Source organism: Mustelus asterias, chromosome 8, assembly GCF_964213995.1.
Source record: "Mustelus asterias chromosome 8, sMusAst1.hap1.1, whole genome shotgun sequence".
Lineage (NCBI taxonomy): Eukaryota > Metazoa > Chordata > Chondrichthyes > Carcharhiniformes > Triakidae > Mustelus > Mustelus asterias.
In genome coordinates this window covers 11,059,267-11,071,153 of record NC_135808.1, presented here as the reverse complement: position 1 = coordinate 11,071,153, position 11,887 = coordinate 11,059,267, and the positions used below count along the sequence as shown (strand labels likewise).

At 48.1% G+C, this 11,887-nt stretch overlaps 1 protein-coding gene across 1 annotated transcript; it reads right to left on the bottom strand.

Moving 5' to 3' along the window:
- Window positions 1–5,350: 5,350 nt before the first annotated feature.
- On the bottom strand, window positions 5,351–6,914 carry LOC144497651 (putative G-protein coupled receptor 139). The gene is made up of 2 exons (XM_078219092.1): window positions 6,845–6,914; window positions 5,351–6,249 (listed from the first exon to the last, which is right to left on the bottom strand). The coding sequence occupies exons 1-2, from the start codon at window positions 6,912–6,914 to the stop codon at window positions 5,351–5,353; spliced, it is 969 nt and encodes a 322-aa protein (XP_078075218.1).
- Window positions 6,915–11,887: the final 4,973 nt, after the last annotated feature.

Genomic DNA, 11,887 nt, shown 5'->3' with positions numbered 1-11,887 from the left:
CAAAATTACCACCAGGTTTGGCATTTTCTGGAATATTCTGGGCCTTCTCTGTTGATTCTTCTGTCTGCAAATTCTTTCTTCCTTGGTACCTTTGCTCTTTCAATGTTGCTTTGTCTAAGACATCGATGAAGCTATAAGAGCCAGTGATTCTCTCTCTCTCTCTCTATCCCTATCTCTGTCACAAGAGCGAGACAGCGAGAGAGAACCACCGAGAAAGGGAGAGAAAGAGAGAGCTGAGCAGAGAGTTGTTAACGCTGGCAGTTGGCAGTTGCTGTCTCTTCTTTGTCCCACTGCCCCTTCTTTTATACCCGTGATGACATATCAATATTTCTCACAATAGGATTGGTCCTAGGTTGTCAAAACCATCAGATTTAAATTCAATATGTTCTTGTATCTAAGTGCCTGATTCAAATTGATCGGCAAAATTCAAGAGCCTGTTGTTTTGGTAACACTGCTGTTTGGCCTTTCGATACAAATGTTTCACTTTGGGCTCTCTGTGTACTTACATTTTTGAAAATCATTAAGTCCAGATAAAGTGCCACCTTTTATCGGGACCATGCAATGCTTTTCCCCCGAGCATTTTACAATTTGTTTCCAATTTCACCAACACCAAATTCTAACTTTGCAACAGGGAGCTCTCTGGAAAGGCCATTCCGCACCCTCCCTTTCCTCAGCACCTCGCCCCTCCCTGCCCTCCACGGCAGCAATCAGCCTCACACAGAGCCAGTTTCACACTTGTTGGCTTCGTCGTCACTTCTGGGCCCATTGACTGCCCAACAGGTGAACAATTCAGGCCATTGTTATCCGTTTCTTTCAATTGGTTTCTGTGGTGACAGATTCAACAGAGTGAGTCTTAATACATTATTGCAAATCTCCCAGTGCAGTGGTTGCAGCCGACTGAATAATATTGTTATTTCAGAAAGTGCTGTGAAGTTGTATTTGTAAAGATCTAAAGAATGTAAGAATGCTTGAGAGGAAAAAACATCATGTGGTCCCGTGAACAGCTGGTTTTGGTTTCAGTTCTTGCAGGTTTAAAATCATGGAAACATAGAAACCCTACAGTGCAGAAGGAGGCCATTCGGCCCATCGAGTCTACACCGAGAACAATCCCACCCAGGCCCTCTACCCGCAACCTCACATATTTACCCTGATAATCCCTCTAACACATACAGCCCGAGACACTAAGGGGCAATTCAGCATGGCCAATCAACCTAACCCGCACATATTTGGACTGTGGGAGGAAACCGGACCACCCTGAAGAAACCCATGTAGACACAGGGAGAATGTGTAAATTCCACACAGACAGTGACCCAAGCCGGGAATTGAACCCAAGTCCCTGGAGCTGTGAGGCAGCACTGCTAACCACTGTGCCACCCCTAAAATGCAAAGTATGTACTGAATCCAAGCTGAAACATTTGTTTCTGAGGCCAGAAAGCAGGGTGACCTTGGTAACAGGCTTCAGGCATTTGAACCTTTGAATTTTGCCCAAATAATTAAAAGCAGGCGCACAGCTACCAAGAACCTATAAAATTTGAATTTGATGATGTTGGAAAAATCAGACCAATCCAATTGTGGCAAAATTGATCGGTCATCACAGGTATAAAAGATTGTGCAAAAGGGAAAAGGGTGTTAACTGTCACCTCTCAAGTCTGAAGAGGGAGACACCAGCTCTTCCCCCTGCCAGCTTTATTTTTTACCTGCTTTATATTTTACCAGCCCGCCCGTCAAGGGAATCGGAGCGGGCGAGAGGCATGACATGGAAAGATCCTCCGTTAATGCTAGGGTGTTGGGGAGAGTTACAGAACAAAGAGATCAAGGGGTACAGGTTCATAGCTCCTTGAAAGTGGAGTCACAGTTGGACAGGGTGGTGAAAAAGGCATTCGGCATGCTTGGTTTCATCGGTCAGAACATTGCATACAGGAGTTGGGATGTCTGTTGAAGTTGTACAAAACATTGGAAAGGCCACACTTGGAATACTGTGTACAGTTCTGGTCACTCTATTATAGAAAGGATATTATTAAACTAGAAATAATGCAGAAAAGATTTACGAGAATGCTACCGGGACTTGATGGTTTGAGTTATAAGGAGAGGCTGGATAGACTGGGACTTTTTTTCTCTGGAGCGGAGGAGGAGGGGTGATCGTATCGAGGTCTATAAAACAATGAGGGGCATAGATCAGCTAGAAAGTCAATATATTTTCCCAAAGGTAGGGGAGTCTAAAACGAGAGGGCATAGGTTTAAGGTGAGAGGGGAGAGATACTAAAATGTCCAGGGGGCATTTTTTTTTCACACAGAGGGTGGTGAGTGTCTGGAAGAAGCTGCCAGAGGGAGTAATAGGGACGGGTACAATTTTGTCTTTTAAAAAGTGTTTAGACAGTTACATGGGTAAGATGGGTATGGAGAGATATGGGCTAAATGCAGGCAACTGGTACGAGCTTGGGGTTTGAAAAAAAAGGGTGGCATGGACAATTTGGGCCGAAGGGCCTGTTTCCATGCTGTGAACCGCTATGACTTTGGCTCTATGACTCTATGAGATCCGTTGATCTTGGGTAGGATGTTTCCAGTTTTGGGGCAGACAAAAGTCGGAATATCCCACCCAGTGAAAAGTATCGATTCTTGTGCGCTATACAGGTAAAGCATCGCATACATAAAGTACATACATAGCGGAGAAGGAAAGGAGAGGGTGCAGAGAGTATTGTTAAAGGCATACAGCTAGGTTGTCAAGAAAGATGAACTTCATATATGGTCGGTCCAATCAAAAAAAAGCGAATGGCAGCAAGGAAGAAGCAATTCTTGAATCAGTTGGATCGTGACCTCAGACATTTGTATCTTTTTCACGATGGAAGAAGATGGAAGAGAGAATGTCCGGGGTGTGTGGGGTTCTTAATTATGCTGTCTGCTATTACGAGGCGGCGGGGGGCGGGGGGGGGGGGGGGGATGCGTGTAGACAGAGTCAATCGATGGGAGGCTGGTTTGCCTTATGGACCGGGCTACATTCATGACCGTTTATAGTTTCTTGCGGTCTTGGACAGAGCAGGAGCCAGACCAAGCTGTGAAACAATCAGGAGAATGCTTTCTATCATGTCTCTGTAAAAGTTAGTGAGAGTCGATATGCTGAATTTCCTTAGCCCCCGAATATTCTTCCTGAAGTTTCTCCTAATCTCTCACTCCTAAACGTGCCACTAATTTACCAAATTTAAAACTACACGCTGGCAGAGCAAATCCCCTCAGCTCCTGGTCAGAATGTGGTGGGTTCCAGTCCCAGGCCAAGACTTAGAGTCATAGAGTCATATCGACTCATTGACTTGAAGTCAATGATGAAGGCTGGCACTCCATTCCAGCACTGAGGGGGTGCTGCTCTTCCGCCGGTGCTGTCTTTAAGAGAAAATCTTCAGTCAAAATCTCTTCTGTTCTCCCAGACAAACGTTAGACCACAGCTGGAGTATTGTGTGCATCCCTGGGTGCCACACTATAATGTAACGTCACCATAATCCCAGATGATCAAAGGCAGCTAATCCGTTTCAGTGGTAGAGGAGACTGGTGGTGATTTAACCTGAGGGTCACTGCACTGCAAGTGAGGGGTAAGGCGGGGTCTTCATGGATAACCTCAGCCGGTGCGGGAAATTAACCCGTGCTGTTCGCATTGCTCTGCATCACCAACCAGCCGGCCAGCCATCTGAGCTAAGTGGCTAATATCAGGAGTCAGACTGACAGTATGTTCAAGTCAATGTAGAAGACTTCAGCATTGGGGACATGGGTTCACTTCAACTCGAGGGAAAGCTGAGCACCGGATATGAAATTGGCCACCCACGGTGACTGATTTTCCTCTCTGTTGATGGGGAAGGTAATTGGATTTGGAGGCCAGCTCACCGACACAGCCGAAAGTTAAAATTAACATCGGGTCCCCCCCAGCAGTTGTGAAACACCTGAAGAGGCTGGATTGCTGCTTTCTCACACGGACACATTTCTCCTTCCAGGAAAACCTTGCGATTCGGTTCCAAACAAAACATCCACGTTAACTCTGATCGAATATGCGTATTTTATTCGGTCAAACTATTTCGTAGTTTATTTATTGTTTCACAAGTAGACTTATATTGACACTGAATTGAAGTTACTGTGAAAATCCGCCATTGGCCGCACTCCGGAGAATTTATCAAGGCCCATGCATGGATGTCCCACAGATGAATTTTTAAAAATGGGTGTCACTGGCTGGGCCAGCATTTATTGTCCATCCCTATTTTGACCTAGAGAAGGTGGTGGTGAGCCGCCTGCTTGAAACGCTGCAGTCCACGTGCTGTGGGTTGACCCACAATGCCATGAGGGAAGGAATTCCATGATTTTGACCCAGCGACAGTGAAGGCACGGCGATATATTTCCTTGTCAGGATGCTGAGTGGCTTGGAGGGCAACTTGCAGGTGGTGGTGTTCCCATGTACCTGCTGCCGCTGTCTTTCCAACTGGAAGTGGTCGTGGATTTGGTAGGAGCTGTCGAAGGATCTTTGGTGAATTGCTGCAATGCATCTTGTAATGGTAAACACTTCTGCTACTGAGCGTCGGTGGTGGAGGGAGTGAATGCTTTTAGATATGGTGCCAATCAAGCGGGCTGATTTGGCCTGAATGGTGTCAAGCGTCTTGAGAGTTTTTGGAGCCACAGGCAAGCGGGGAATATTCCATCACACTCCTGACCTCGGCCTTGTAGATGATGGATAGGATTTGGGAAGTTAGGGGGTAAGTTTCTCCCCACAGTATTCCGAGCCTCTAACCTGCTCTTGTAACCACTGTGTTTGCTTGGTGAGAGCAGTTGAGTTTCTGGTCAATGGTTACCACATGTGCCCAGGACAACAATATTAGTCCAAACTCCTTCAGCGAAAAAAAAACCTTGATTTTGTTAAAGATTGAGAAGCCGTGAGCAGCGAGACTTGCCTCGATCTACTGGTCACTTGGTGAGGTCCAATTGAGGTATCAAACAACAACTAGTTCCCCAACTCCATCATCTCGACCTTCCAATACTTCAGACCATAACATCAAGGAGCAGGATTAGGCCGTGCGGCCTCGAATCTTCTCTGCCATTCGATCATGGCTGATATGTTTCTCAACCCCATTCTCTCGTCTACTCCCCGTAACCTTTGATCCCCTTACCAATCAAGAACCTTTCTATTTCTGTATTAAAAACACTTAATGACCAAGCCTCCACAACCCTCTGTGGCAATGGGTTCCACAGATTCCTTCTCATCTCGATTCTAAAGGGTCGCCCCTTTACTGTGAGGCTGTGCCCTCGGATCTCAGTCTCTCCGACTAACGGAAATATCTTCCCCACGTCCACTCTATCCAGGCATTTCATTATTCCAAAATTACTTGAGGAATGTGAACAGGAGAATCACTGGGTATTTCACCATGTTCAGAATCTCTGCCCGGAACCTCCTCTGGGTCAATATATAAATGCATGTGTTCGTACAGGTGCTGCAATACATCATCAGGAGTGTGATTCTCATTGTCAGATGAAGCCAACTATCACCTTCCAAGCTACGTATCTCAGTGAAGTCGAACAAGAGGTCAAGCATTACGATTGGTGTCCACAGAATCATAAAGCTCCCGGAGACAGCAAAGAGCAGGACGATAGTCGTTGTTCTGCTCTTCAACACGGGGTCGCTGCTGGCCTCCCCAGGGCCGTGAGCCTTCAAGGCCCTGCGAGACCTACTGGCCACCAAGATGTGCCGGACAGTGAGAGAATTCAACAGCAGCAACAAGGGGAATGGCAATAATGGGACTGAGAGGCTGGCGACCCACTTGTAAGCTATCCATGCTGGCGAAGAAACGTATCCTTTCACTGTGCGGCAGCCCCACTGCACATTGGCAACAACAGAGTAGGGCTCATAACGGAAATAGACCGGAATATTCATGACAAAACTGAGTACACTCACGGCCGCGAGAATCACAGTGGCAGTTTTCCTGGTGCAGTATTTTAATTTTAGTTTTGGACAAGAAATGGCTACAAAACGGTCAAGAGTAAATAATGTTGTGGACCAGACGGACAATTGGACGCTGGACACTTCTATGAAAGTGATGAAACTGCACACACTGGTGTACATCAAGAATGAATACGGGAAATGAGAGCGAAAGATGCCTTCCAGGGTGACGTTAAAAATGCAGACCAGGAGATCGGCTATCGCCATGGTGATCATATAACAGGTGATCCCTTTGGAGAGGCCGCATCTTCCCCGGGACAGGACCACAATCGCCATCAGGTTGGCTGTGAGAAAATTGAAAAAACAATTACTCCCCCATTTGCTGCCTGTTCAGTTACACTGAGGGAAACTTAGCACGGCGAATGCACCCTGACCAATATGTCTTTTGGACTGTGGGAAAAAACCAGAGCATCCGGAGGAAACCCATGCAGGCACGACGGAGAATGTGCAGACCCACAAAGAGAGTGACTCAAGCCGGGAATCGAACCAGGGTCCTGATAAGCACTGTGCCACAGTGCCACCACCACATTAACATAATTAACATGAGGTACATGTGAGTTAACAGGCAAACTGTGGTCAAACTCACCACACTGCACATTAAATGGCAGATGCGACCAAGACAGATTCCATGGATTTCTCCTCAACCCACCCAAATGTCAGTGTCCTTTGTGAATCACAACAACCTGTTAATATTCTCTCTCAGATCCGCAGATCCATGCAAATAATGAAAAATAAGTTTCTATTCTTGCCAGAACTGTCACCAGAAACTGGAGCAGCAATGGTCAACATGGAGGCAGCAACAGACAGCAAGGGGGAAGAAAAAGACAACACATCGAAACCAGGGCTTTCTAAAATAAATAGTTGTTTCCTGTTACTCACCAGGGATACTGATAATGACAAGAATTGGATAACCAATCACAGTGATGTCGACAGATTTGGATGTTCCCATTTTACACGGAGATTATTGAAACTTCCCGAGAGCGAGCCTCCAACTGGCGCTGTGCGTCATGCATTGGAAGCAGCACACAGATTTATACCTGAACCAATCCTCCAATGGCTCGGTGAAGTTACCTAACAGCTGCCAGCGGGGACACAGACAATCCAGCAAACAACATTCATGAAATGATTTTCAGATCAGGGGATAATTTCATCACCAGTAACACTAATTTGGAGAGTCGCGGGTTCACTATTCCCCTGGATTTTAGGTTGTATCTCGTCACAGGGTCTGTACACCATCAGGATGCTTTTGAGAATTATGTTCTCTTGGTATTCCTCCCAATCCAATGGCCTTTTAGACCATACACCACAAGGAGCAGAATTAGACCATTCGGCCCATCGAGTCTGCTTCGCCATTCAATCATGGCTGAAAAGCTTCTCAACCCTCATCTCCCGTAAGCTTGGTCCCCTGACCAATCAATAAACTTTCAATCTCCATCTTAAATGCACTCAATGACCCGGCCTCCACAACCTTCTGTGGCAATGAGTTCCACAGATTCACCACCCTCTGTTTGAAGAAATTCCTCCTCATCTCAGTTCTGGAGTGTCGTCCCTTTACTCTGTGGCTGTGCTCTCAGATCCGAGTCTCTCCTCCTAATGGAAACATCTGCTCCACGTCCACTCTATCCAGGCCTATCAGTATTCTGTTACTCACTGTATTTCGAATAGGACAGGCACTGACCTGACTCTCCCGCTCGGTACTGGCTGTGTGCAGATCAGTTGCTTCTTATTTGTGCCGTGTCTGTCCATGAAAGAACTCCAGACCCGATTTTCTCAGGATCAACGTGGAGGCAGCAACAGACAGCAAGGGGGAAGAGGCTACAGAAGGATATAGATAGGCTGGAAACTTGGGCAAAGAATTGGCAGATGGTGTTCAATCCAGATAAATGCGAAGTGATGCATTTTGGTAGAACTAACGTAGGGGGGAGCTATACGATAAATGGCAGAACCATAAAGGGTGTAGTTACGCAGTGGGACCTGGGTGTGCAAGTCCACTGGTCCTTGAAGGTGACGTCACAGGTGGAGAAGGTAGTGAAGAAGGCATATGGCATGCTTGCCTTTATAGGACGGGGCATAGAGTATAAAAGTTGGGGTCTGATGTTGCAGTTATATAGAACGTTGGTTCGGCCGCATTTGGAATACTGCGCCCAGTTCTGGTCGCCCCACTCCCAGAAGGACGTGGAGGCTTTAGAGAGAGTGCAGAGGAGGTATACCAGGATGTTGCCCGGTATGGAAGGGCTTAGTTATGAGGAGAGGTTGGGTAAACTGGGGTTGTTCTCACTGGAAAGACAGAGGATGAGGGGTGACCTAATAGAGGTGTATAAAATTATGAAAGGCATAGATAGGGTGAACGGTGGGAAGCTTTTTCCCAGGTCGGTGGTAACGTTCACGAGGGGTCATAGGTTCAACGTGAGGGGGGTGACGTTTAACACGGATATCAGAAGGACGTATTTTACACAGAGGGTGGTGGGGGCCTGGAATGCGCTGCCGGGCAAGGTGGTGGAGGCGGACACACTGGGAACATTTAAGGATTATCTAGATAGCCACATGAACGGAGTGGCAATGGAGGGATGCAAAAGAATGTCTAGTTTGGACCAGGGAGCGGTGCAGGCTTGGAGGGCTGAAGGGCCCGTTCCTGTGCTGTATTGTTCTTTGTTCTTTCTTTGACCAGTAACGTTGTCCTTGGAGGAGACAAAAGTTTGAAATGTCAGTTACCTGCTCGGAGAATAAACAACGGTTTCGATCAGAATCTGTAAAATTCACTCTGTAAAGTCAGCAAGGTCAAACAATCTACAATATCTAACTTATAATCCAATATTCAGTTTTAACACGAGATACATGCGCATTAGCAGGGAAGTGGTGGCCAAGCGCACCACACTGCACTTCACATGGCAGATATGACCAAGATAGATTCCATGGATTTGTCAGCAACCCACCCAAATATCAGTGACCATTGTGAATCACAACACGCCATTAAATCAATGTTCCTCTCAGGACAGGTTTCAACTCATAATGTTTGAAATTTCGGTCTGAATCCTCTGGCCATTTACGCCGGCGAGATTCTCTGGTCCAGGCGGAAGTACAACCCTGTCCTCAAGTTTCCCTCCAGCATGGGTTGGCATCAATGGGAATTCCCATTGACAGTGGCGGGACCAGAGAATCCCGCCACTAGCAAACAACGTGCCACCTCCCGCTGGTGGGAAACACGCGGCTGGGATGCCGGAGAATCTCGCCTTAGACTCTGAATTCCCACATATGGCATTCTGACTCGGAATTTCTCAGTCTTCTGTTGGTTCAAATGCTTCTCCTGGGCCTGTGTTCTCTGGGATTCACACAAATGCACTCCCACCTCTAAATTCCAGCTCGTTTTCACAAATCATTAGTTTCACTAAGCTCGCATTGTCCTGGGTTTCTCCAAACTCCAGTCTTGCAGCTTGATGCGCGATATAACACACGAGAGGCGTGATGGTCTCGGGAAATAAAGGCTTTTATTGCCAACAATAACAGAGCTACCATATACAATACACGATCCCAGACTAAAGGGTCACCAGGCAGAGCAGTGACCTTTATACCTCTCCCAGGAGGCGGAGCCGACTGAGGTGTACCATAACAACTATACTAACAGGTAGAACAGCCCAACCCTAAGCCCAACAGTAACATATATACAGACTCATAGTACTGGCCAGACCATGGCTCAGCACTACCGAGTGGGTACCAACAATGGTTCACCACATTCACCCCTCCTTTGAAAACAAAGGCTGGCAGGGTACAAAACACAGAACAATTGTCCATTTGTCTATAAGTTCAAGCAGTCTGGGGGACCACACTGTCGTTGTGACCTCCTCAACACCGGCGATGACACCGGTTCAGGCAATCGCGGTGGCGTTCTCTCCAAGGCGATGTCCAGTGACTCCTCCGGTAGACCCCGAGGTGGTGACAATCCGCTGAACTCGGGCACGCCTTGAAGTGGCGACCATCTCCTGGACTCAGGCAAGCTGTACACGGGACTAAGAGGGTTAAGTGGTGGTCCTGATACTGCCCGCGCCGTGTCAGGAGGGGAAAAAATGGTTGGGGGGTCCCTAACAGTAGGTGTGGGAGCGACAGGGGTTTCCAAGCCCCCTGCTGGCGCCAGATCTCGAATCGAGACCGTGTCCTCTCGCCCGTCAGGATACGCCACGTAGGCAAACTGAGGGTTGGCGTGGAGGAGATGGACCTGTTCAACCAAAGGGTCGACTTGCGGGTCCTAACATGTCGCCGCAGGAGGACAGGACCTGAGTACGTCAACCAAGACGGTAATGAGGTCCCAGAGGAAGACTTCCTAGGAAATGAAAACATTCTCTCATGAGGAGTAGCGTATGGAGTGGAGCGCATCAGGGAGTAACTCTTGCCAATGGGAGACTGGAAGACCTTTAGACCTCAACGCCAGTAAGACAGCCTTCCAGACTGTAGCATTCTCTCGTCCGACCTGTCCGTTACCCCTTGGGTTGTAGCTCGTGGTTCTACGAGAGGCAATCCCATATGAGAGCAGGTATTGCCTCAAGTCATCGCTCATGAACGACGAGCCCCTATCGCTGTGGATGTAACAGGGGTAACCGAACAGGGTGAAAAGATCACAAAATGCCTTGATAACCGTGGCAGCGGTCATATCAGAAGAGGGAATGACAAAAGGGAATCGTGAGTTGTCATCAACCACATTGAGGAAGTACACGTACCGATCTGTCGAGGGAAGGGGGCCCTTAAATCCGCACTCAGTCTTTCGAAGGGACGAGTGGCCTTAACGAGTTGTGCCCTGTCAGGTTGGTAGAAGTGCGGTTTGCATTCCGCGCATACCCGGCAGCTTCTGGTTATGGAACTGACATCCTCCACCGAGTAGGGTAGATTCCGGGCTTTTATGAAGTAGTAGAGCCGAGTGACCCCCGGATGGCAGAGGTCATTGTGGAGAGCCTGCAATCAATTCTCCTGCATACTAGCGCATGTTCCACGCGACAGGGCATCCGAGGGCTCGTTGAGCTTCCCTGGACGATACATGATATCATAATTGTAGGTGGAGAGTTCGATTCTCCACCTCAAGATCTTATCATTCTTGATCTTACCCCGTAACGTGTTATTGAACATGAACGCCACGGACCGCTGGTCCGTGAGCAGAGTGAACCGTTTGCCCGCCAAGTAATGGCGCCAATGCCGAACGGCCTCCACAATGGCCTGGGCCTCCTTTTCCACCACCGAATGTCCAATTTCAGGGCCTTGGAGGGTGCGAGAGAAAAAGGCGACGGGCCTGCCCGCCTGGTTAAGTGTGGCGGCCAGGGCGAAATCAGATGCATCTCTCTCCACCTGGAAGGGGATGGACTCATCGATAGCGTGCATCGTGGCTTTCACGATGTCGGCTTTTATTCTTGCAAAGGCTAATACCTCTGGATATCAGAGGTAGGTTCTTTACGCAGAGAGTGGTTGGGGTGTGGAATGGACTGCCTGCAGTGATAGTGGAGTCAGACACTTTAGAAACATTTAAGCGGTTATTGGATAGGCACATGGAGCACACCAGGATGATAGGGAGTGGGATAGCTTGATCTTGGTTTCAGATAAAGCTCGGCACAACATCGTGGGCCGAAGGGCCTGTTCTGTGCTGTACTGTTCTATGTTCTATGTTCTATGTTCTAAGCGAGCCTCTGGTGCTAGGGGAAAAGAGGTAGACTTGATGAGCGGACGGGCTTTGTCCGCGTAATTGGGAACCCACTGTGCGTAGTATGAGAAGAAGCCGAAGCATCTTCTCAGTGCTTTGACGCTAGTGGGCAGGGGAAGTTCAAGGAGAGGACGCATACGGTCTGGATCAGGGCCAAGGAACCCGTTATCCACCACGTATCCGAGGATAGCTAGGCGGCGGGTGCGAAATACACACTTCTCCCTGTTGTAGGTCAGATTCAGGCG